Here is a 23,465-nt window from a genome sequence, read left to right on the forward strand (position 1 = left end):
GAAATAGAAAAATAAACATGTAGGATAGTAGTGAAAGAAACTTAGGTTTCAATCAGTGAAGTTGAGAGCAAGGTAGGAATTATTGGGCTTATCAAAAACTGCCAATCTTTAGTTTCAAATGGGCACTCATTGGCCATGAATAGGTCAGTAGTTTTGTAATTAATATAGCAAGGACATAATTAAACATGAAATATGAGAAATGCATTATCAAATTTGTATTTAAAAGGGAAGCTTCTATATACACACATATATACATACCTATATATATAGACACACATATAACATACATATAAATAATATACATAAGCATATGTAATATACACACATATTATGTACGTTATATATAATATATGTTTTACACACACACACACACACACACACACATACATACATATATTAAGGCCACCATAACAAAGTACCAAAAACTGGGTGGCTTAAAACATTAGGAACTTACAGTCTGGAGGCTAGAAGTCCAAAATCAGGGTGTTGTCAGCAACACCCTTAATCTTGCTGACAGCTCTAGGGGAGAAACCCTCCTTGCCTCTTCTAGCTTCCCATGTTTGCTGACAGTGCTTGGTATTACCTTGCTCGTGTTTGTACTACTCCAGTCCTGTCTTCTCCTTGTCTTCACATTGTCTGTCTTCTCTGTGTGACTGAGTCCAAATTCCCTTTTCTATAAAGACAGCAGTCATAAGGGATTAGGGCCCACCCTAATAATCTCATTTTAACTCACACGTCTCTATTTCCAAATAAGGTCACAGTTTGAGGTACTGGGGGTTTGGACTTGAGCATAACTTTTGGGAAGATAATTCAACCCATAAAATGCCAAATTTGTTATTTAATAACTTATAATCTTTCATAAGGTTTATGTTGTGGTTATACATTTATTTCATGAGATACTGATATTTTATGTTCTTAAGTGGTTGTGTTGTCTTTATTGGAGATCCGTATATTGATCTTTTGAACCTTAGGATCTTATCACCATTGTATCCAGTCTTTGTTTTCATCTCTTTGCCAAAATATGCAATTTTAGTTTTCATTGTCTTTCTTATGAGAAGTTGCAGCATGTTAAAAATCCATTTTCCTATTGAAAGAAGGTTTTTGATTTGGGTTTTTTTTTCCCACCGATTTTAATGGTGCAAGTCCAGTGTTTATAACCAGTTTAGATACAGTTGATTGCCACTGATGAGCATGGATATTTGATCTGGAAAGCTTGTTTATATGGTTCAAGGTTATTTGCATATATCTTAGTTTTTCAGGGAACTTAGAGTGAGCTGTCTTGATGTCTGTGTACATTATAAATACTAGAGAAGCTTTCTAAAATTTTGAAGGAGTAAACTGGATTTAGAATGTCATTCATTCAGTATTTTCTGTCCATCTTATTAGGGATAATAATTGTTATTAAATAAAAGTGTAGTATTTAAGTGCATGCAGGTAACTATTTTGAATGAATGACTGCTTGACAGATTCAGAAATTTATAACTTAATTTAAAATATGTCACAACTTTAGGTCAAAAACAGTACGCTGGATTTCTGAAATAATTTGAGGGGATTATTTTGATTTTTACCTAAATGACTTGAAATTTCCCTTTGTATATGTGATTAGAGTTTAACAGAACCCAATGCCAGTGTTATTTTTAAATTGTAAGTCTGTAATAGTGCAAATAGGAAGACAGCTTTTTTTTTTAATTCCCCTTCAGTTTTCCTATTTTCATTTAGTGTTTTTTAGTTTTTTCTTTGTGATTGTCCATCAAGTATATATATTGATTGACTTTGTAGGATTATAATTTTATTTAAATCAAAATAGAGCTTACATAGTTTTTAAAAAATGCAGCTGAAACATTCCCACAACAGTACTTTTTTTGGGGCTTTTTACACTTGAAGCCTTGGCTGGAAGTTGAGATTTCATTGTGTTAAATGAATTTTGTTGTCAATTTCTTAAACGACCTCTGTGCTTTAACAGATTAACTATGTTAGATCATGTTTTGTTTAATAATACTTTATGTTGAAAGAACCAGAAGTTAAAATTCTGTCTCATTTGAAAGCAGACTTTGACATGTATAAATAACTTTTGTTATTAAGGTATTGCTATTAAGGAGTCTGCAAAAGTGGGTGATCAAGCTCAAAGGAGGGTGATGAAAGGTGTTGATGACCTAGACTTCTTCATTGGTGATGAAGCAATAGAAAAACCTACGTATGCAACAAAGGTATATTTTTATGATTTATAACAATAATATATTTTTAAAAAAATTAATTTGGGATGCCTGGGTGGCTAAGTCAGTTAAGCGTCTGCCTTTGGCTCAGGTTATGGGATCGAGTACCACATTGGACTCCTTACTTGGCTGGGAACCTGCTTCTCCCTCTGCCTGCTTCTCTCCTGCTAGTGCTCACTCTCTCTCACAAATGAATAAATAAAATCATCAATAATTAGTTCAGTGATTGTGCAGTCTGGAATTTTACTCAGTTACAGGCTTAATATCCTCAACTTCTTCACCATAGAAATTTCTTTTTCCCTGTGGCTTTTCCCAGTCTCACTTTAACATTTTTTTTTTTTTTTTTAATCCTGGGAGGAGAATTTTCACTCAAATGAGCAGTATTTACTTTTCCATACTCGTTAGATCTTAAAGCCGTTGTTGTGAATGGCTTTCTTTTGCCTCTACATTGCCACATCTAGATATATGTTAGTTTTGAATGTTGTATTTGAGGTACGTGAGAGACGTCTTACACATTGTTAGGCTGTCAAATAATGTGGCTCTTGGAGCTCTGAAATAAGACAGCTGGAGACAAATATTTGGAAGGTATCAGTTAACCTCTAGAAAGGGTGAGATTATTTACGGGGGTGTCCTTGGGAAGAGGCCCAAGATGGAGCCTGTTCAATGTACCATTTAGGTTTGGTAGAAGACAAAAAGCCTAAGAAGGACACTGAGAAGCTGTGGTTAGAGAGACTGCACTAGACGGGAGGGAATGTAAACAGTGTGGAATGCTGCTGCGCTATTAAGTAAGCTAGAACCCATACACTATTTATGTCTTTAGCTACAAGGATGTCATTTGTAACCTTAATAAGAATAGTTTTAGAAGAGTGAGAACCCAGTGAGGCTGGGTTCAGGTAGGTCGGATTGTGAGTGTTAGGCCAGGAAAAAATGACAGTAATATTCAGTGAGGTTTGGGTATGATTGGGAGGCAGAGAGAGTTGCATAGACAAGTTGTGGAGTTAAGATGGAAGAGATGTTTAAATGATAACGTGAAAGAGCCATTAGATTTCAGTAAAAGGAAAGATGGAGTTCAATCCCCAGGTCTCTGAGAAAGCTAGAGGAATGGGATCCACAGCACAGATGATCTAATTGGAATGTGGAGGGTCTCATATTATAAAAAAGTGAAATGGATAAGTACAGAATCAGTTTTATAGATTTGGTGAAGGGACGTTGACTTCTAACTTTTGGCCTCCTTTCCCTCTGAGATACATGGTGACATCATCTCTGCTGCCCAAGTTGTAGGGGGAGAAGGTAAAACAATGAGTGATAGGGAGAACATTTAAAATTATCATTGTGAAGAGTGAAGATGAACAGAGTAGGGAAACAAAGACTTGCGTTGCCATGCAAAGTTAGGTTCATTTGAGAATAGCAACTACGAATTCTTAATTTTATCCACATAATTAGTTATCAGCATTGTGGAAATAGGCAAGGTTAGTGAAGGATGATGCTAGGTTGGGTTTTGATAGGTGGAATGACAAAAGGAAATAAGAATACGCAAAGTGATGGAGCATAAAATCTAAACTCTGTGTATGTGTTTGTGTGTCTTTGGGCAAGTTTGATGGCTAGGGAATAATCACAAGAGCCAGTGGACTGCAAGTGTAATTGTGATCAGAAGTATAGCGGGCTGCTAGAGTGTGGTAGGGGGAGAAGAGGGTGTGGTCAGAGAGGGATGTATTTGGATTTTAGGAATTTAGAGATGTGATAGTGATAGAAAGATTGAAACAGCAAAAAGAAATCTTTGAAGGTGATGAAGTCAGTGAGTTAAGAGGCCAGAGTTTTCTGCACTGATTCTGTTCTCTTAAATACATTTTTAAGTCTTCCATGTGCTACAAACAAACCAAAACAAAAAAACTTCTCTCAGTCTTTTTTCCTTTTCTTTTTCCTCAGGAGCCTTTTAGCTGTTGCTTTCCTCTTTTAAAACCAAGCCTTGGAGGCTTAGTTAGTTAAACGTCTGCTCTTGGTTCATGTTCACTTCATGTTCTCAGGGTCCTGAGGTTGGGTTCAGTGGGGAGTCTGCTTGGAAATCTCTTCTCCCTCTCCTGCTCCCCCTGCTCACCTGTGTGCTCTCTCTCCCTCTCTCTCAAATAAATAAAAATCTTAAAAAAAAAAAAACCCAAACGTACCAAACTTAGTTTTAGATTCTTTGTGCTCAGATTATTATTAAGCTCTTTGTTAAAGCCCACTGTGTATAATAATCTTTAATCCTTCTTGGTTTGTTTATCACAGAATTGCTCTGATGATTCTCTTCTAATATTTAGTATATGTGCTGCCGAAGCGAGCACTTTCTAATATTTACATTGTGTATTTTAATTGAACCATCTTAAAATATGTTGGGGGAACAATGCCTTTGCTCTCTAAATAGTAAAGTATGCGTCTCCTAAGGGTGATCTACAGTATCATTAAATCACACTGAAAAATGCTGTCCTGATTTAACAATCTCCTTTTTTGGTAGTTTTATTTACTTTTGACATTAAAGGATTTCATTTGTGTTTTGTGTTTTAATAGTGGCCAATTCGCCATGGTATAGTTGAAGATTGGGACTTGATGGAAAGGTTTATGGAGCAAGTGATTTTTAAATATTTAAGGGCAGAACCAGAAGACCATTATTTTCTTTTGGTAAGTACAAATTATAATTTCACCAAGGACATTTGGAAGAAACTTAATGAGAATGTTTTTATCACATCTATACTCACTAGGGCATATTTTATTGTTTATTAAATTGTCCTATGTCTAAAAGACTTTGTTATAATGCTGTACTGTCTTTAAGATCGTCCAGTTCTAGGTTTCAGTAGGGTTGTAATATGTTGAAGTACTGAGGCTTAGGCACTTAGAAAAAGTTCTTTTCATAATTAATACGTAATCTTTATTATAGGAACAGTAAGGTTCAAAAAAGTTGGAAATATGGCACTTTGCCTTTTTTTAATAACTGGCCTGATTATTATTTCTTTAGTAATTCTTGGCAGCAAAAATACAGTGTAATTTTTTTTTTTTTTTAAGATTTTATTTATTTATTTGACAGAGAGAGATCACAAGTAGACAGAGAGGCAGGCAGAGAGAGAGAGGGAAGCAGGCTCCCTGCTGAGCAGAGAGCCCGATGCGGGACTCGATCCCAGGACCCTGATATCATGACCTGAGCCGAAGGCAGCGGCTTAACCCACTGAGCCACCCTGGCGCCCAATACAGTGTAATTTTTAAACTTACTTTTACCAAAGCAGTGCATGTTTATAGCTTACAAAAATCAAATGCTCTGAGATTTAAAACAAAAAATAGTAGCACTCTTGGGGCGCCTGGGTGGCTCAGTGGGTTAAGCCGCTGCCTTCGGCTCAGGTCATGCTCTCAGGGTCCTGGGATCAAGTCCCTCCCGCATCGGGCTCTCTGCTCAGCAGGGAGCCTGCTTCCCTTCCTCTCTCTCTCTGCCTGCCTCTCTGCCTGCTTGTGATCTCTCTCTCTCTCTCTCTCTCTGTCAAATAAATAAATAAATAAATCAATCTTAAAAAAAAAAAAAAAAAAAAGTAGCACTCTCCTTCCTCGCCTTTCCCAGCCTTTGATTCATATTATCTAGAGACACACTCTTTAAATTTTTAAAGAGCTTTTTAATAGTTATCTCATAAATTAAACATGTTTCCTATTTATTGTTTATTTAAATACTTCACACTACCTACTGACTTCCTAAGTGGGAAAGATGAGGGTTTTATTTTACCTTCCTTCTCTTAACACAGAATCCCTGTCTTCTCCCCCTCTTTACAATATAGTTATATGAAATCAATGTTCTATATTTTATTATAATTTGTGAATATTGTTTATGGGTAGACCATAAACATAAAGTTGAAAGAACTTTAAATACCTGCATGTACACAGCCTAGACCCAAGTATTTTATTATAATTGCTTTATGATATCTATCAGGTTATCTATCACTCCATCTTATATTTTTAATTACTTCAAAATGAGTTGCAGGTGGAGTAGTTTCACCCCTAAATACATTAGCATGTGTATCATCACTTAGAGTACATTATTTGGTTATGGTTCTTTTATATATATAAAATTCACATGCTATAAAATGTATATATCTTAACTCTGCAATTCTGTGGGTATTGATCATGCATTGGCAGATTTTCTCTGAAGGTCCAGATAGTAAATATTTTTGGCTTTGAGTGCCATCTGGTCTCTGCAGCTCTGCTGTTGTAGCAGGAAAGCAGCCTTAGATGATACCTAAATGTGTTCCAGTAAAATCGTGTTTACAAAAACAAATGGTGAGATGGGTTTGTCTTATAGAATGCATGATACAGTTTGCCCAGCTTCTGTTTTTAACAGATGCATACATCTGTGTAACCTAAACCGTTATCAAGATACAGACCATAACTATCAGCCTGGAAAGTTTTCCTCTGCCCTTTCCTGATTAATTCCTGCCCCTGTGTCCTAGAGGCAACCACTGTTCTCATTTTTCTGGCACGGATTGGTTTGGTCTGTGTTTGAGGTTTATATAAATAGAATTACACAAGTTATGCTCTTTGGTAAGACTTCAGCATAATCTTTGAGACTCATTCACATTGTTGCATATATTGGTAATTTGTTGCTGGATCATATTCTGTTGTATGAATGTGCCTCACTATCCGTTTTTTTTGTTGATGATTACCTGGGCTGTTTCTAGTTTTTGACTGTTACAAATTTGGTTATCGTGAACATTTCTTATACAAGTCTTTTTGTGGACATGTTTTCATTTGTCTTACATAAATACCTATATACCGAATTGCTGTGTTGTAGGGTAGGTCCATGATTGGTTTTATAGGAAATTCTCAGAGCTCTTTCCAAGGGGTTGTACCTTTGTGCACACCCACCAGCAGTGTGTTAGCAATCTGGTTGCTCTATCCAGCCTTTGGTGTGTTAGTCTTTTTAAATTTAGCCATTCTGGTGGGTGTGTAAAATTTCTCATTTTGGTTTTAATTTGCATTTTCCTGATGACTAATGATGTTTAGCACTTTTTTATGTGCTTATTAGCTGTTAGTATATTTTCCTTGGGAGGTCTTTTGATTATGTTTTATTTTATATAGAACTAGTGTTTTTCTTAGAGTTTATAATTTAACTTGATTTTTTTCAGTTTGCTTAGTATGTGTCTGTCACTAAATTATCTCCACAAAGTCTTGAAAAATAATTCCAAAACTGCTTTCAATAAGTTTAAACACATCAGGTAGTTTTAGCTATTAAAGGTTTTATGTAGGCACAAAGTCTACTCCTAGTTGACCATTTTTTAAAAAAGCCTTACGGTGTTTTCTTAAATTAACAAAAAGATTTAATTTGCAATGAATTCAAGTTTTATTCATGTTTCTCTCTAATTTGTGTTCTTGACATTTAAGGAGTCCTTCTTACCTCAAGGTCAAAAACATCATTCCTCTGCATTTCTGAAGTTTGAAAATTTTGCCTTCCATTTTAGATATTTGAGAAAACAAGGATTGTCAGATCAGATTCGTAAGAATCAGGTCTTACCCATTTTCAAGCTTTAATAATTTAAATGATTTAAGTAATCACGAGGCATATGGGAAACATGAAGTACAGGATTGCAAGTACTGTTTCCTTAGTCCTCTCTTGCCTCATTAGAACGTGTTTTGGCCCAGACTTAAATCTGCAGGTTTCTAAGTGAAGTATACGGTCATATAAATGGAAGAGAACTGTGTAAATATCTCCATTTTAATACTCTTAACAGTTACATCACTTAACAGTTTCCAAGAAGCATGGCATAAATTTGTAGAATCTTGGCTTATTTACTGTGGTTATAAACAGACCTGGTACATCCTGCTGAAAACATTACATACGTGAGAATTCTGCCACTAGAAACACCGTTGTTAAGTCTCCCTGGAGGTCTGTCATTATCCTTTTTTGTAAGATGATTTGACTAGGTCTCCTTTCTCCCTCTCATTCCTTTTATAAGTGTTTAATGGTGTAATGTAGAAATTTGGTTTCTTTTTTTGTGTGTGAGTGATTATATTCTTTTCATATATGCATAGATCTGTTTGAATTCTTTATAAAATTTTTCTTTTTTTGGTCTGTCTTTGTATCTCTAAATTTAAGATTTTTAAATAAAAATTCTAACATTATTTTTTATTTAAAAATTGCTTAAAAGTTGTCAAAATAATCAGGTTTTGTCTGTTTGAAATGTTATTCCATTTAATAGACTGAACCTCCACTGAATACTCCAGAAAACAGGGAATATACTGCTGAAATAATGTTTGAATCCTTCAATGTTCCAGGCTTGTACATTGCTGTGCAGGTAAGAAAGTTCACAAGTCAAGATAAGCTTGACTCTTGAATTTTTATCTGGTTAATCCACTCTTAAATACATATTTGTTATGACCTCAGAGCATATCATTGTTCTCTCCTAAATCAATAATTTAGAAATCATAGTAAATAGGAGTTTGTAAAAGAGAAATGTTGAAGGAAGTAAGCTATTGATCTGTAGATAATTTAAGGCTTTCATGGGACAGAAATAAGGGTATTAATATTTACCAACTGTTTATTTCAGGTCAAGAACTTTATATACATATTCGTTTATCCTTGAAATGTTTGTTGTGTCCTTTTTTCATTGTTTTGATTCACTTACTGCTAGATATATTTGACCACTTTCTCTTTTGTGCCCCTCTGTATTCTATGTCATAAATTCCTGTAATAACTTATTAATTAAATTTCTTTAATATTGAGCTTACTTTCTAAATGTATCTTCATGGAATGGCTTCTCTCCCACCTCTCAGGATCACAGCTCACCTCTTACCCTGTAGCAAATGTGATGCCTAGCATATCACAAATGTTTAATAGGTATATAAACTATTGTATAGTTCTCCTAGGTAACAGTGATTATGATGTGTGATTCTGTGTTAAAATAGGAGGATGTCCTGGTAACTTTCTAGGTCCCTTTCAGCTATTACTAGACAGGCGCTTTAACCAACTAAGCCACGGCGCCCATCCCTTTCAGCTATTATATTGGAAGTAGATGAAAGTTTAGCTCTGTTTTTAATTATTGGACATATATCTTGTTGGAGGCTTGGATTGTATGAAATTCTGTTTTTAAAAAATGACTTAGCTGTGTTAATTTCTTAATTTGTAAACTTAAAAGAATTATACTTTATTGTCCATGCCAGTCTTTTTCATAGAAAAATATAATTTCATCAACTTTGTTTCCTGATTAACTCATGATATTTACAAGTGTATAATGGCTTTTCCTGTGGTTAACTAACTTGTTATGTATTCCTAAAAGCATGTTGCAGTTAAAAATTTGGAGCTTATCTTGATAGAGATACTTGTTTATAGCCATCTATGTATGGAATACATATATTTTGTTTGTATATTTCTTTATCTTACTTACACTTTGTGGTTTGTATACAGGCTAGCCCATATAAACATAATTTTAAGTCCTAGCTGTCTTAGTGCTGTGATACATGATGTTAGTCTTCCCCATTTTGGCCTGCATAAAAACATGGGAAATTTACAAATATGCCTCTAGAAGTAAATACAAGCTTGTTACATTTTTCTTAAATTGTAGGATGCGAATAATTTTATTGCGTAATGTAAATTACTTTTATGTATTTTTTTGTCAGAGATGACTGTAGTTGACCCTTGAACAGTACAAGTTTGAACTGCATAGGTCCACTTACATGCAAATTTTTTTCAGTAGAGTACTATAAATGTTTGTCTCCCTTAATGATTTTCTTAACATTTTTTTTCTCTTATTATAAGAATACAGTATATGATATAACATACAAAATCTGTGTTAATCTTCTGTTTATGTCAACAGTAGACACTTGGTAGTTCAGTTTTTGGAGAGTCAGAAGTTATACTTGGATTTTCGACTGCTTGTGTTGGAGGGATCAGCGCACCTAACCCTGGTGTTGCTCCAGAGTCAACTGCACATTTAAAATTGAAGTACTCCATGAAATATTTTTTTTATTAACTCTTTGTGCTTGTTTTTATTTTCTTTCCTGTCATATTTTTTGGTCTAAGGCTGTTCTTGCCTTAGCTGCCTCTTGGACCTCAAGACAAGTAGGAGAACGGACATTGACTGGTACAGTAATAGACAGTGGAGATGGTGTCACCCATGTCATTCCAGTGGTAAGGATATTTAAAAATTACCAAATAGTCCTATCAGATAACATATCTGGCAGAGTTAAATGATACGAATTAATACTACTTTTAAAAAATTTTAAACATTTGAAAAGTTTGCACTAGTTTGGCCATTTGTTCATCTAGGGCTGTGTTTTGCTCAAGTTAATATTAAAATTCTATAAAGAAATTCCAAAATCTTTCTTCTGCTCTGTAGGTTTGTGCTATAATTAGGATATGATTTAAAAATAGTAGAAATTGTTTCTAATTCGTAATTAGAAGATGTAACGGGAATGGTAAAAGATATTTTGCATTTTTTTTTTTAAGATTATATTTATTTTGTAGAGTGCGAGTGAGAGCATGAGTGGTGGTGGGGAGGAAGAGGCAAAGGGAGAGGGAGGAGCAGACTCTCTGCTCAGCAGGGAGCCTGATGCGGGGGCAAGATCCCAGGACCCTGGAATCAGGACCTGAGCCGAAGGCAGATGCTTAACCGACTGTGCCACCCAGGTGCCACTATGCCTTTCTTTTCTTAAACATGGAATTCTGTCTTCTAGTTTGGATGTGTCTGTGTTACATGGATTAGCCAGTTTGTAGTCTCTCTTATCCTTAATTAACAGATTTCAGTTTGGTGCGTAGGTTAACTAACAATTTGTTATAAGCATATGGCCATTAATGACTTTTGGGAATTATTTTGATTTATTTATTGTAATTAAGCTCAGTGCCCTGTGTGGGGCTTGAACTCAAGGTTCCAAGATCAAGAGTCACGTGTTCTACTGACTCAGCCGGCCATGTGCCCCTGGAAATTTTTTTTTTTTTTGGAATAAAAAGGTCAAGTTACAATTGTGCTTTTTATGGTTTGTATTTAGTAAAGTATATTAGAAAAAAAATGCATCAGATTGGATTATTTGTCAGAGATGGCATTTTTTCTGCCAAGGCCTTTGTGCTTCCAATTCTTAATGGCAAATTAAGGTTTTTTTTTTTTTTTTTTTAAAGATTTTATGTATTTATTTGACAGAGATTACAAGTAGGTAGAGCGGCAGGCAGAGAGAGAGGAGGAAGCAGGCTCTCTGCAGAGCAGAGAGCCCCATGTGGGGCTCGACCCTAGGACCCTGGCTGGGATCATCACCTGAGCCAAAGGCAGAGGCTTTAACCCACTGAGCCACCCAGGTGCCCTAGGGTATTTTTTAATTTTAGATTTTTTATTTTTCTCCATAGCAGTTCTCTTTGGATCCTTTTACATCTTTCCTTTCTCTCTCATTCATGTTTCCATTCATGATTCCATTCTTGATTATGAGGAATATATAGTAGTTGTTTTAATGTCTTTTTCTATGAATGCTATTATCTTTGATATTTCTGTTTCTTTCTCTTGATTTTTTTTTCCCAGTCAGGGGTTGCATTTTCCAGCTTTCTTGCTTGTGTATAATTTTTCATTGGGTGCTGTATGTTCACATTGTTATGTCCTGGATTTGGGGACTTTTAAAGATACTTTGAGTTATTTTTCCTGGGATACAGTTAAATTACTAGGAATCAGTTGGATTCTTTCCGGGGTTCCTTTTAAACATTATTGAGCAAGTCCAGAACAATCTTTTGTCTGGTCCTACTTTGTCCCCACTCTTGAGGCACTCTTCTGAGGATTCTACTCAGTGTCCTGTGTTTGAGGTCTTGTTACACTGGCTAATGGGAATGTAAACTATTCCCAGCTACAATAAGCTTTGAGGATTGTTTGTTCCCACTTTCTAGAGGTTCTTTCTCTGGCCTTGTTGGTTTCCTAACATGAATGTGATGATTACTAGTCAGCTAAGGTTTTACTTTTCACATCTCAGAGCTCTGTGTCACTGTAGCTGTTTCAGCTTTAGTAGTTTGACATGTAAGCTGTAGCAATAGACTTCCCTGAAATCTAAATTTTGTATCCTCAACTTAATGAGACTTTCTGACTCTGCTTGGGTTCTTCCTCCCATTATTGCTGCCTAGCAACTCTTCCTAAGCAGTAAGATGGGCTGTTTATAGCACTCATCTTATTTGCTTTCCCTTTTCATTGAGAACACTGCCCTATTCTGCCAGTTTAGTGTCGGAAAACGTTTATTTCGTTTAATTTGTTCTTTTTTTTCCTTTAATGTGAGAGGTTAAATCCAATCCCTAATACTCTGTCATGGCCAGATGATACTCTTTGTTAATGAAATTTAATTTTGTTACATTATTTTTTGTACTTCTGACTCATATCCGTAAATTTATGAATTGTGTAGAATTTAATTATTTGGCATTATAATAATGCATAGAATGCCTCTGCCTTGTGAAATTGGTACCTGCTTCATTAGGAAAAATGAGTTTGTGGGTTAATGATCAGATTTCCTACAATGCTATCTAAATTGTTTACTGAAATTATTAAAGATTTTTAAATAATTTCCTATCTGGTCTCCTATCAAAACATTTAAACTTCTGAAATTTGTCATTTCTGTGTTGTTAAGTCATTTCAGTCTTAGTTACAAACTCTTACCAGTAAAAGAATAATCTAAGTTGCTGGCCATTCTTGTTCATAATATCTGTACAGTATTATAAATTATACAGTATTGTGAGGAATATGGTTGAAGAATAAAGACTAGAAGAACTCTTCTGGGATAAAGCAATACTTGGGAATATAAACACACTAACTTGAGAAATTCATCTTTGATGATTATTTAGGTTATTTTAATTTTGAAATCACTGAAAGTAAATTTGCCACTTTTTTTCCCCCCTGTATAGGCTGAAGGGTATGTGATTGGCAGCTGTATTAAGCACATTCCAATCGCAGGACGAGATATAACATATTTTATTCAGCAGTTGTTGAGAGACCGAGAAGTAGGAATCCCTCCAGAGCAATCCTTGGAAACTGCTAAAGCAGTAAAGGTAAAAAAGTAATGATGAAAGTGTAATTCAGTTAGAAATTAAAATCAGATTTACAATATTAACATGAAAACTCTCAGGTGAGGAATGGTACTTTAAAAAAAAAAAGAAAACTTTTTACTTAGCCAGTTACAAATTATTACCCTTAATTATATATATGTTTTCTCTTTATTTCTTGTAAGGAGATTTTGCGGGATGATCAGCTCTGTGCCTTGTTGTCTCCACATTTCACATTTGAGTCAAGAACATTTGTACCAGCTGACTTCAGCATACATTTTTGTGATTATTCCCCATAGTAAAAATAATTAGTTTCATAGTTCTTGTATCTCAGTTTTTTCACTGAATTCTTTATTTTTTATTTTATTTATTTTTTTAAGATTTTGTTTATTTATTTGACAGACAAAGATCCCAAGTAGGCAGAGAGGCAGGCAGAGAGAGGAGGCAGCAGGCTTCCCGCGGAGCAGAGAGCCCACCCAATTGGAAAGCAGAGGCTTTAACCCACTGAGCCATCCGGGCGCCCCTGAGTTCTTTATTTTAATCCTAACAATTTTCTGTTGAAAAATTTTTTTTTGATGTAATTGTTTCATTTCACTAGAATAGAGGTGGTGTTTGGCTCACGTGATACGGCAAATAAAAGAAAAACGTGAAGACTATTTAAGGTGTTTTAATTTGTATGTTATATAAGTCTTTGTTAGATCAGTGCTTTTATGTAAACTGTCAAAATACTTAGTATCACTTTTTAAATTTATCATTTGCCAACATACCTACAAAAATTTTAGTGGGTTTCTCATATGTTTTCAGTATGTGAAAGCAAAAATCCCGCAGCAAAAATAACTTTAAGGAATTTACTGCTTCCTAGTAGTAAGGGAATTATGAAATGGCTGCCAAAACTAACCCAAAGGATGGCATCAAAATTAAATATGTGAAAAATTAATATGAATACTGCTTCAGCATCTTTGGGAAGCCTGTGGGGTTTAAAAAATAACAAAAGCACCAAGGATTAAAATCTATTTTAGAGAATACTGATGCTCAGTCTGAATGTATTTTAAGAATTATCATTTCCATGTAATTCCTACTTTTGAAGTTGGAAAAAGAAGACCTACAATAACATCAAATTGTTCTTTGTTTTCCATATTCTTTCCTTATATGTCTTTATATTATTAGTAATAGTATTTGCATATATTGTGGATTAGAATTCTTCATGAACAAAAATATATGAACGGTGTGTTTTTCTTTTAAAAAAAAATGAAACGTGGATTCAGGAGTCCATAAATTGTAAATAGAATGTTACAACTCATAACATTTTTGAATTGCATTTTTAATGAAAACTTTTACTTAGGACTTAATCAGATATGTGGCAATTTGGCATTGTAGGTGATACAGTCAAAAAGAATAGTTTTTGTTTTCAGCCTTTTTTCTTTTGCTCATTTACTTAGATCATATTCAGGTTTGTTCCAGGAAGGTGTTAAGGATTAAGGGTCTATATTAATTTGTGGGTTATATCAACTTTTACTTATTCTCTAGTTCTGTATTTATTTTATGTTTTCTCCTCTTCATAACGCAGACTCCATTAATTATTGGAACTGCATAAAAAGTTGAATGACAATAATGAATGTTTTCATAAAATAACCTTGAGATAGTAGAGGTTGTCTCTTCAGTTGATCAAGTCTTATTCAGTATGTATGAAGCTAAGAATTATGTATAGGAAATGAGAGATGAGTTATTTGTACTAAACATAAATTAATGTCCTAACATGAAATTATCTTCAGCTTAATTTCTTAATTTTATTTTCCAAAGATATTTGTTCATTTGATTCTGGTTTGCCAAAAATATGTCATCCTTTTCTACTGTTCCTAAAATGAGGAAATAATTACTCATTTCTTTGTTTTCCTAGGAGCGCTATAGTTATGTCTGCCCAGATTTAGTAAAAGAATTTAACAAGTATGACACAGATGGATCAAAGTGGATTAAGCAATATACTGGAATCAATGCTATCTCAAAGAAAGAATTTTCTATTGATGTTGGTTATGAGAGATTCTTGGGACCTGAAATCTTTTTTCATCCAGAGGTAAGTTGTTGTTGTTGTTTTTTTTTTTTTTTTTTCCCTCCTCAGATGGGATTGTTTTGAGAAATTCAGGGAGGAGTTAATCTCAGAAACTTTTCCTATACTAAAATGCTATTGTGAGTTATTTATTTATTTATTTTTAAAGATTTTATTTATTTATTTGACAGACAGAGATCACAAGTAGGCAGAGAGGCAGGCAGAGAGGAGGAAGCAGGCTCCCTGCTGAGCAGAGAGCCCGATGCAGGACTTGATCCCAGGACACTGGGAACATGACCTGAGCCGAAGGCAGAGGCTTTAACCCACTGAGCCACGCAGGTGCCCTATTGTGAGTTATTTTCAAGAGGAATAGTTTCTTATGTTGAAATAGGCTAAACAAGTTACTATTATTTGTATATTTAAGAGTCTCATGCTCTACCGACTGAGCTAGCCAGGCGCCTTATTTTTTGTATATTTAGAAAACTAAAACTTGTCTTTTTAATATTTGTGGCTTATGTGGGATCATGGAAAGAGGGAAGCCCCTAAAATTTATGACCATTTAAATAAAGTATTTTGGAAAAGTTCTAGAACTACCAGTGCCCCATATAAAATAACCATTAAACCAAGAACTGTTAGTCGACTATCATAACAAAACAATTATTAGCAAAGTAGTTTTCTGTCTCTGTGAAAATGTTAGCAACATGGAGGTTTTATTAAGTAAATAAAAGGTGTGTTTTTAATATGAAAAATTTTTCTGGTAACTTAATAGAAGAAAGTTGTTAATAGAATTACATTAAATGCCAAGTGTGCTTACTTGGCATTAAAAAGTTATTTTTTAATATTGTTTATTCACTTAGCAAATAGTGAATATAATTTTCATGGTCTCAGTTGAAGTATGGAATATTTAAAGATGAAAAAGTATTTTATGTTGCTCTTACTGAGCTCAGAGTAAGGAAGATGATATCTAAACAGGCATAGTTGTTTCAATAAATGCATGGATTTGGGGAGGGCATAGAAACAAAGAGCATCTAAGTCTGCTTGGGAGAACTAAGGAAGCTTCTTATGAGCTGAGACTTCAAGGGTGAATACAGGCAAGTATGTTAGGGAAGTATCTTTCTGGCAGAAGAGATAAGTTGGCAAGTATGTCAGGCAAGTATGTTAGGGAAGTATCTTTATGGCAGAAGAGATAAGTTGGGTAGAAGTTTGGGATAGGAGATTGCTAGGTAATAAAATTATAAATGAAGGGATTGGTAGGAGATGGGCCCAGATGGGTGTTTATTAGGGACTAATATGCTATAGAAAGGAGTTCTGGATTCTGTGCAGAGATCTTCAGTGCAAATGACACAGATTAGAAAGATCACTCTGATAGCACTGGTTTGGATGGATTTGAAATAGGGGTGTGAATTGTGTTGGAAACAGGTAAGTTTATTACAGTTTTCCAGATGAAGGATAAGTAATTTCAGGCCAATAAGATTGAGAAAGGATAAGAAAAAGCAATAGAATCAACGTGACTTACTGATTACTTAGATGTGAGGGGAGTAATATGAAAAATCTGTGATTCCCATATGTGTAACTTGAACAGCTGGATGTGAAGGAGATAGGGGCAGGGATCAGAGATCATGATGAATTGGCAGATAGCCGTAAATTGGGAGCAAAGGAGGGAGCGAGCACCTGGGATAAGGCATTGTGGTCAGACAAGTATATGGGTGTTTTAAGGCTTTAGACGGCATGTTTTCTTTGCAGTCTTTAAAATAAAAATTCATAAAAGGATGTATGTACATAGTTTTAAAAGTTTTAAAAGAACACTGACAGGCTTAAATAAAAATAGCAGCGCCTCATCCTCCACCCCCACTCTCACTCTTTCTATGTTCCGCAGAGCATTCACTAGCTCTCACTTAGCCCGCACTCTTGGCAATTACCTGCACATCTCCAAATATTTGTCCTCTTATTTCTTGACATAGCAACATAAGTAATTTGTCTACCACCTTCCTTTTAGGTTAGTTGGTATTTCCTTAGACCCTCTTCCTTCAGCTTGTCTGTATGTAATGTTACAGTTATTAGCTAAATCAGTAGTTTTACAGTATATAAATATTATTATACCTGTTAATATTTTTTGCTTTTGAGGCAAAATTGTAATGTAAATTTTTCTCTTAAAATTGAGCTGCTCCTCAATTTTTACTTCATTTCTTCATTTGTGTCATTTTCTCTCTGTTCATTTGTTTCATTTATTCATTGAGTTTGTATAATTAACTGTAATCTGAAGGGATCTTGGGGGTCTATTTCTTTTTTTTTTTTTAACTTTATTTATTTATTTGACAGAGAGAAATCACAGGTAGTTGGAGAGGCAGGCAGAGAGAGAGAGAGGAGGAAGCAGGCTCCCTGCTGAGCAGAGAGCCCCATGTGGGACTCGATCCCAGGACCCTGAGATCATGACCTGAGCTGAAGGCAGCGGCTTAACCCACTGAGCCACCCAGGCGCCCAAGGGGGTCTATTTCTATATAGAGAAATTTAACAGTTTTTTTGTAAAACCTTGTTTTACTTTTTTTCTTTGTGGTTTCTTATCCTTTGAGTTTTGGGTACTTCCAAGGTTCTCCAGGGTGAATGGATTGACTTCTTAGCAGTATGCCCTCTGGAGGCACTTAGGATGTAACATTCCTTTTTTGTCTTCCAAACAGAATTGAAGTATTTCATTCATGTTTACTCACCTTCTCTTTTCATCCTTGGGCATTTTTCCTTTCTTGTAATTTTCTCTGTCGTGTTAGTAGTGATTTAAGAAGATCGAAAGATAACTGTGTAGCTGGCAGTCAGGTCATATTTTCTTTTGAGGTCATGTATATGTGAACTGCTGAAGTTGAACGTATTAAAGGTCACAGGTTAAGGAACATCAGTTGAAGTTGAAATACTGGGGAGACGTACTAAACCTCCCTGTGGAGGACAGGAATTAGAGAATTGCAGAAGATCCAGAACCAAAGTCCTAGATGAATAGGATCGTTATAAGATAGATAATAGCGTGGGAGGTAAGAGGTATCTTGGATTTTAAAGGAGGAAGTATTTGAGTGGAATACTTACACCCTCAGCAAGGTCCTGACAGTCTTAATCTTTGACATATTAGATACATAAATAAACTGTTGTTTTGGTTGTGTTGTGTTGCTTAGGAAAGGGATAGTTGTTAGGATGTCAGTTTACCTTGCTGCTAATGTTTTATATGTAATATTTTTCCTATAATTTAATCTTTATCATTTGATAAGCTAAGTTTTCTTTATTAAGTTTTTTAAAACTTTGAGACATCTTTTACTCTATATAGCATTTTTTTCTTTGTAAATTATTTCTCCTGTAGAAATCCATATTTTTCTCTTCTTCTGAGTTATTTTTTAAAACCAGTTACGCATATGCACATTGTTCAAGTCTTGATTATTGAACTTCTAACAAAAACTAGGAGTGTTCTGCATACTTATCTATTTTTTTCCTAGAGGTAAGCACTTCAGCCTTTTTTAGTTGATTGTTTTGTTGATTGCCTCCATTGCTATACATTGCTTTGGTTGCATTTTTCAGTTTTAGGCATTTTCTGTCAGTTTCCAGATAGGGAGGAAGAGGATTGCCTTTTCTCCCTTTCTTTTTTTGCCATGACAAGCAGTACCTTTCCATACCTTTTTGTCCCAATAATTACATTGTGATTTTTAGTTAGGTAAAAATGCAGTGCTTACATTTTTGTGAACACAAATTTTAATTAGATCTTCTGAACACAAATTCTGATCAAATCTGAGTTATGCAGTTTACCATGAAATATTTTTCTGTCCTATATTTTGTTTTCCATGGGAAATAGTAACTTGTTTGTGTAGTTTTAAAATAATGGATCCTTAATTCACCTCTGAATTCTACCTTCCAGTTTTAAAACTGTCTTCTCAGGATATTCAGATGCATAGGGTTTTATAATCAATTTAATTTTCCAGAGCATGTGTTACTTCCCAATCAGACGCGGTTTCCTTCTGCACTTGGTAAAGAGCTGTCATCTTTCTTTACCATCATTGTGGAGATTCCTTTTGCCTCTCACTTAATTCCCTCTATCCCATATCTTTATCATTCTTTATTTTGGTAGAAATCATTTCCATTTGGGATTCCTGATATAAAGGGCACATGAAGGATGAAAATTTCAAGATCTTGCATGTTTGAAAATGTACTCATTTTACCTTTATGCTTGTCTGATAATTGGGTATAGAATTTTAGATTGTAAATCATTTTTCCTCAGCATTTTGAAGTCTCAGCTCAGTTGCTCCCTGTTACAGCTTGAAGTAAAAAGTTGTTCTGATTCCTAAACCTTTTATAGGGCCTGCTTTTTTTCTTTCCATATACTTGTATATTGTCCCTTTGTTCCCCTAACATTCTGATGTACTCTCTTTTTCTCTTCTAGTTATACTTTTTGTTCCACTCTCTAGGTTATTTCTTCATTTTTATCTTCTGAACATTTAACTGAATTTATTTCTGGTAACATATCTAATTTTCAAGGGCTCCCCTATGTCTGCTCTTGAATATTCCTTTTTTATGCTGCTCTGTTCTTGTTTCATGTTTGCATATTTTCTGGCTCTCTGCGGATATTAGTCTAGGTTTTTTGAAGTTTTCTTCTTTCTGCCTTGTCTCTTTCTCCAGGTTGCTTTTTCTCTTTGTTTTCTTTGTTTTGATTCTTGTATTTTTCATGCTAGAGGTTTTTGAGAGCCACTCATTTAAGAAGGGAATGCTAAAAATCAGATTGGAAATCTGAGCTTTGTGGATGGGACTTGTAGACTGCTTTTTTCTTTGGGGGAATGCCCTGTGTATGTTTCTTGAGATCATTTCACATAGTCCCAGAAAGATTGCTGCCTGGAGGGTAGAGGTTGGCAGTCAAATGGGAAGAGGGTCAGACATTGTGTGTCAGCAGTAGGCTGCATACGTTCACTTAAAAGCCCCCAGCTTTCATTCTTTTCAGCCATTTATAAGAGTCCCCGGGCTCTAATTTATTCCTTTTAGAGAATAGGTAAGTCACCTTTCTCCTTGGACGAGGAGGCATTTCATAGATTATTTCTTTCCCACAGAGACTTTTAACTAGTGTTCCTTCCTGTCCTTCTACCTCACTTTCAGTGCTGACAGGTACAGCCAGTTCTTGGGGGAGGGGAGTGTTAATAGAAAACAGCCTTATTCTTGGCTTTCCCAACTGATGTCTTACTAAGTGTTTCGGAGGGAGTGCATGTCTTGTCCATCTGCTTTCCATATTCCAGTTTGCCAGATTTTGTTGCTGTTTCTTCTTCTTCTGTTCTCTCCATACATTTGGGATTATTCCATTTAAAAAAGATTTCTTTTTTGTTGCTTTTAGTAGGGAGAACAAGTTGAGATACGTGTGCTTAGTTCACCATGTTTTTCCAGAATAGACTTTTTTTTTATATCCTATGAACTGTGTCACTTCCCAAGTGAATTTTAAGATTCTGTCTTTTGTAGTTCTAGATATTTCTGTACCAGAGTTCCTCTGTCATTTGAAATATTCACTCTGTTTTTTGTTTTGTCTAGATGAAAGTGTAGGTATCTAAACTTGGACACCGAACATAAACTGTATGAAAGAGTAAGGGTATTTATTTTTTGAATAGCTAAATTCATCACAGATGCTTGAAAGAACTGTTTTTAGAAGGAACAAGCTTGGCTTGGCACTCTGAATTTTTTTTTTTTTTTTCTCTGAAGGAAATTTAAGTTTTTTTGACAAAGCTATTTGGACTGTTTTGTTGACTTGGGTGTATTCTCTATAAATTTTGCAGAAGAGAGAAAAGGTACTCCTCCTTTGATAGCCACTTACAGTAGTAGTAAGACCTGATCAGAAAGCATTTAGAGGAAAGACTAACCCTTTTGCTGAAAATGAAAACAAAAGGCCTAAAAATAGTCTTAGTGGAGACCCTAGGTTGAGCATAGTCAAGTTATTAAGTAACCTACAACAATTTATTGTTAATTCTTACTCTTTTCCTTTGTTTACTTACTAAGTATCCATGTTTGCTGCTTTATTACATATTCTTCTTCTCATCCGGGATTCTGTATAGCATAATAGTCCATGAGCTTTTTGTGAAGATGTATTCAAATCAGACTTCATGTCTTTCTAAATCAAAATATCTGTGGATCGGTCCAGAATATGTGAATATTTAAAGAATGTATAAATCCTTTCTTTTGTATGTTCTTGATTAAAAATTTCTATGAGAAGGGCCCAGCACAGGAATGAAACTCTATTCCTGTCTTACTTATGTTACAGCAGAAACTGTCTTAAAGGTTAAGGAAAGAATTATGGGAGGGTTAATCTCTTGAGCACATGTGCTCCTCTGTGAGGGTATATGTATGTGTGTGTGTTGTTTAGGTAGATATTAAAGGAATATAGCTAATAAAGATAATGTAGAGAATTTGTAAGTTCTGTATTAATAAGTTGATACTGTATTAAGATATCCTGGAACATATTTTCTATCAAATTGGTCTCTGTCCACATTTTGGGGATTAAATCTCATATCAAGGTCTCAGGTTGAGGTATCTTTATGGGATCATGAAAGCATGTTTTGAGAACTTAGTTTCCTTAGAAATTTCGTAGTCAGAACCTAGAGAGTTTCTACAGATGACAAAATAAAATTTTCAGGATGCCAATTCTTTTGCTCATTCTAGTTAGTTATGGACTGAGCCATTCCCTGCCAGTTAACTAAGCTTGTCTATACATGGCATACAGAGCCACCTGAGTTATGTTCTCCTATTTTTCCACAGAATACAGTATGGACTGCTTCTGACAGAACAAATAGTCTTTACGTTGGGTTCTCAAGGTTCAGATTAAGCCACATTTCTCTGTCTGTATGATTTTGGAGGGTCATAAGCGTGCATATAAAAATAAATAACGGGAAAGAAAGGAAGACCTCCTTGATCTTACTTCTCCTTTTATAAGGCCTGTTTGTTGTATATTAAAAAAGGGGGTTTTTTGTTGCTAAGCCCTATTTATTTATTATTAACATATAATGTATTATTTGCTTCAGGAGAACAGGTCTATGAATCATCAGACTTAAACAATTAACAGCACTCACCAAAGCGCATACTCTCCCCAGTGTCCATAACCCAGCCACCCTATCCCTACCCCCTAGCTCCCCAGGAGCCCTCAGATTGTTTTGTGAGATTAAGATTCTCTTCTGGTTTGTTCCCCTCCCCGGTCCCATCTTGTTTCATTTTTTTCCCAGTCTCCCCACCATGACCCCCCCACCACCCTGCCTCTCAAATTCCTCATGTCAGAGAGAGCATGTGATAATTGTCTTTCTCTGATTGACTTATTTTGCTTAGCATAATACCTTCTAGTTCCATCCACATCGTTGCAAATGGCAAGATTTCATTTTTGATGGCTGCATAGTATTCCATTGTATGTGTATATACCACATATTCTTTATCCATTCAGCTGTTGATGAACATCTAGGTTTTTTCCATAGTTTGGCTATTGTGGACATTGCTGCTATAAACACTAGGGTGGACATGCCCCTTTGGATCACTACATTTGTATCTTTAGGGTAAATACCCAGTAGCGCGATTGCTGGGTCGTAGGGTAGCTCTATTTTCAGCTTTTTGAGGAATCTCCATACTGTTTTCCAGAGTGGCTGCACCAGCATGCATTCCCACCAACAGTGTAAGTTCCCCTTTCTCCGCATCCTTGCCAACATCTGTTGTATCCTAACTTGTTCATTTCAGCCATTCTGACTGGTGTGAGGTGGTATCTCACTGTGGTTTTGATTTGTATTTCCCTGATGCCGGTGATGTGGAGCACTTTTTCATGTGTCTGTTGGCCATTTGGATGTCTTCTTTGCAGAAATGTCTGTTCATGTCTTCTGTCCATTTCTTGATTGGATTATTTGTTCTTTGGGTGTTGAGTTTTATAAGTTCTTTATGGAATTTGGGTACTAGCCCTTTATCTGGTAAGGCCTGTTTGTTATATATAAATATTTAAAAAAAAATTATTATTTTTAACCTCATTCTATTTCCATAATAATTGAAGTTGTCAAATTGCTTTCTGCCTCACACCTTATCCAGTCCGTTAAAGAATTCTGAAAAGTTTTGTGTAATACATGTACCTTCCATTCCAAATAAATACATATTAATATTTTAATATTTACTGTATTGAGATCTTATTTTAAAAAGTAAAATATTACAAAAAGAGTGTCTTCTCTTCCTTAGACCTTTTTAT

General features: G+C 35.1%; 1 protein-coding gene across 1 annotated transcript in view; it reads left to right on the forward strand.

Annotated features, from left to right (window-relative positions):
• Positions 1-23,465, forward strand: part of ACTR3 (actin related protein 3) — a 56,020-nt gene that overhangs the window by 25,316 nt on the left and 7,239 nt on the right. The window contains exons 3-8 of the mRNA XM_032353833.1: positions 2,083-2,207; positions 4,758-4,868; positions 8,420-8,515; positions 10,240-10,347; positions 13,078-13,221; positions 15,113-15,286. Of these exons, the coding sequence (XP_032209724.1) occupies positions 2,083-2,207; positions 4,758-4,868; positions 8,420-8,515; positions 10,240-10,347; positions 13,078-13,221; positions 15,113-15,286 (758 nt within the window). The remainder of the gene's footprint in view (positions 1-2,082; positions 2,208-4,757; positions 4,869-8,419; positions 8,516-10,239; positions 10,348-13,077; positions 13,222-15,112; positions 15,287-23,465) is intronic.

This window comes from Mustela erminea, chromosome 8 (genome assembly GCF_009829155.1).
Source record: "Mustela erminea isolate mMusErm1 chromosome 8, mMusErm1.Pri, whole genome shotgun sequence".
NCBI classification, from domain to species: domain Eukaryota; kingdom Metazoa; phylum Chordata; class Mammalia; order Carnivora; family Mustelidae; genus Mustela; species Mustela erminea.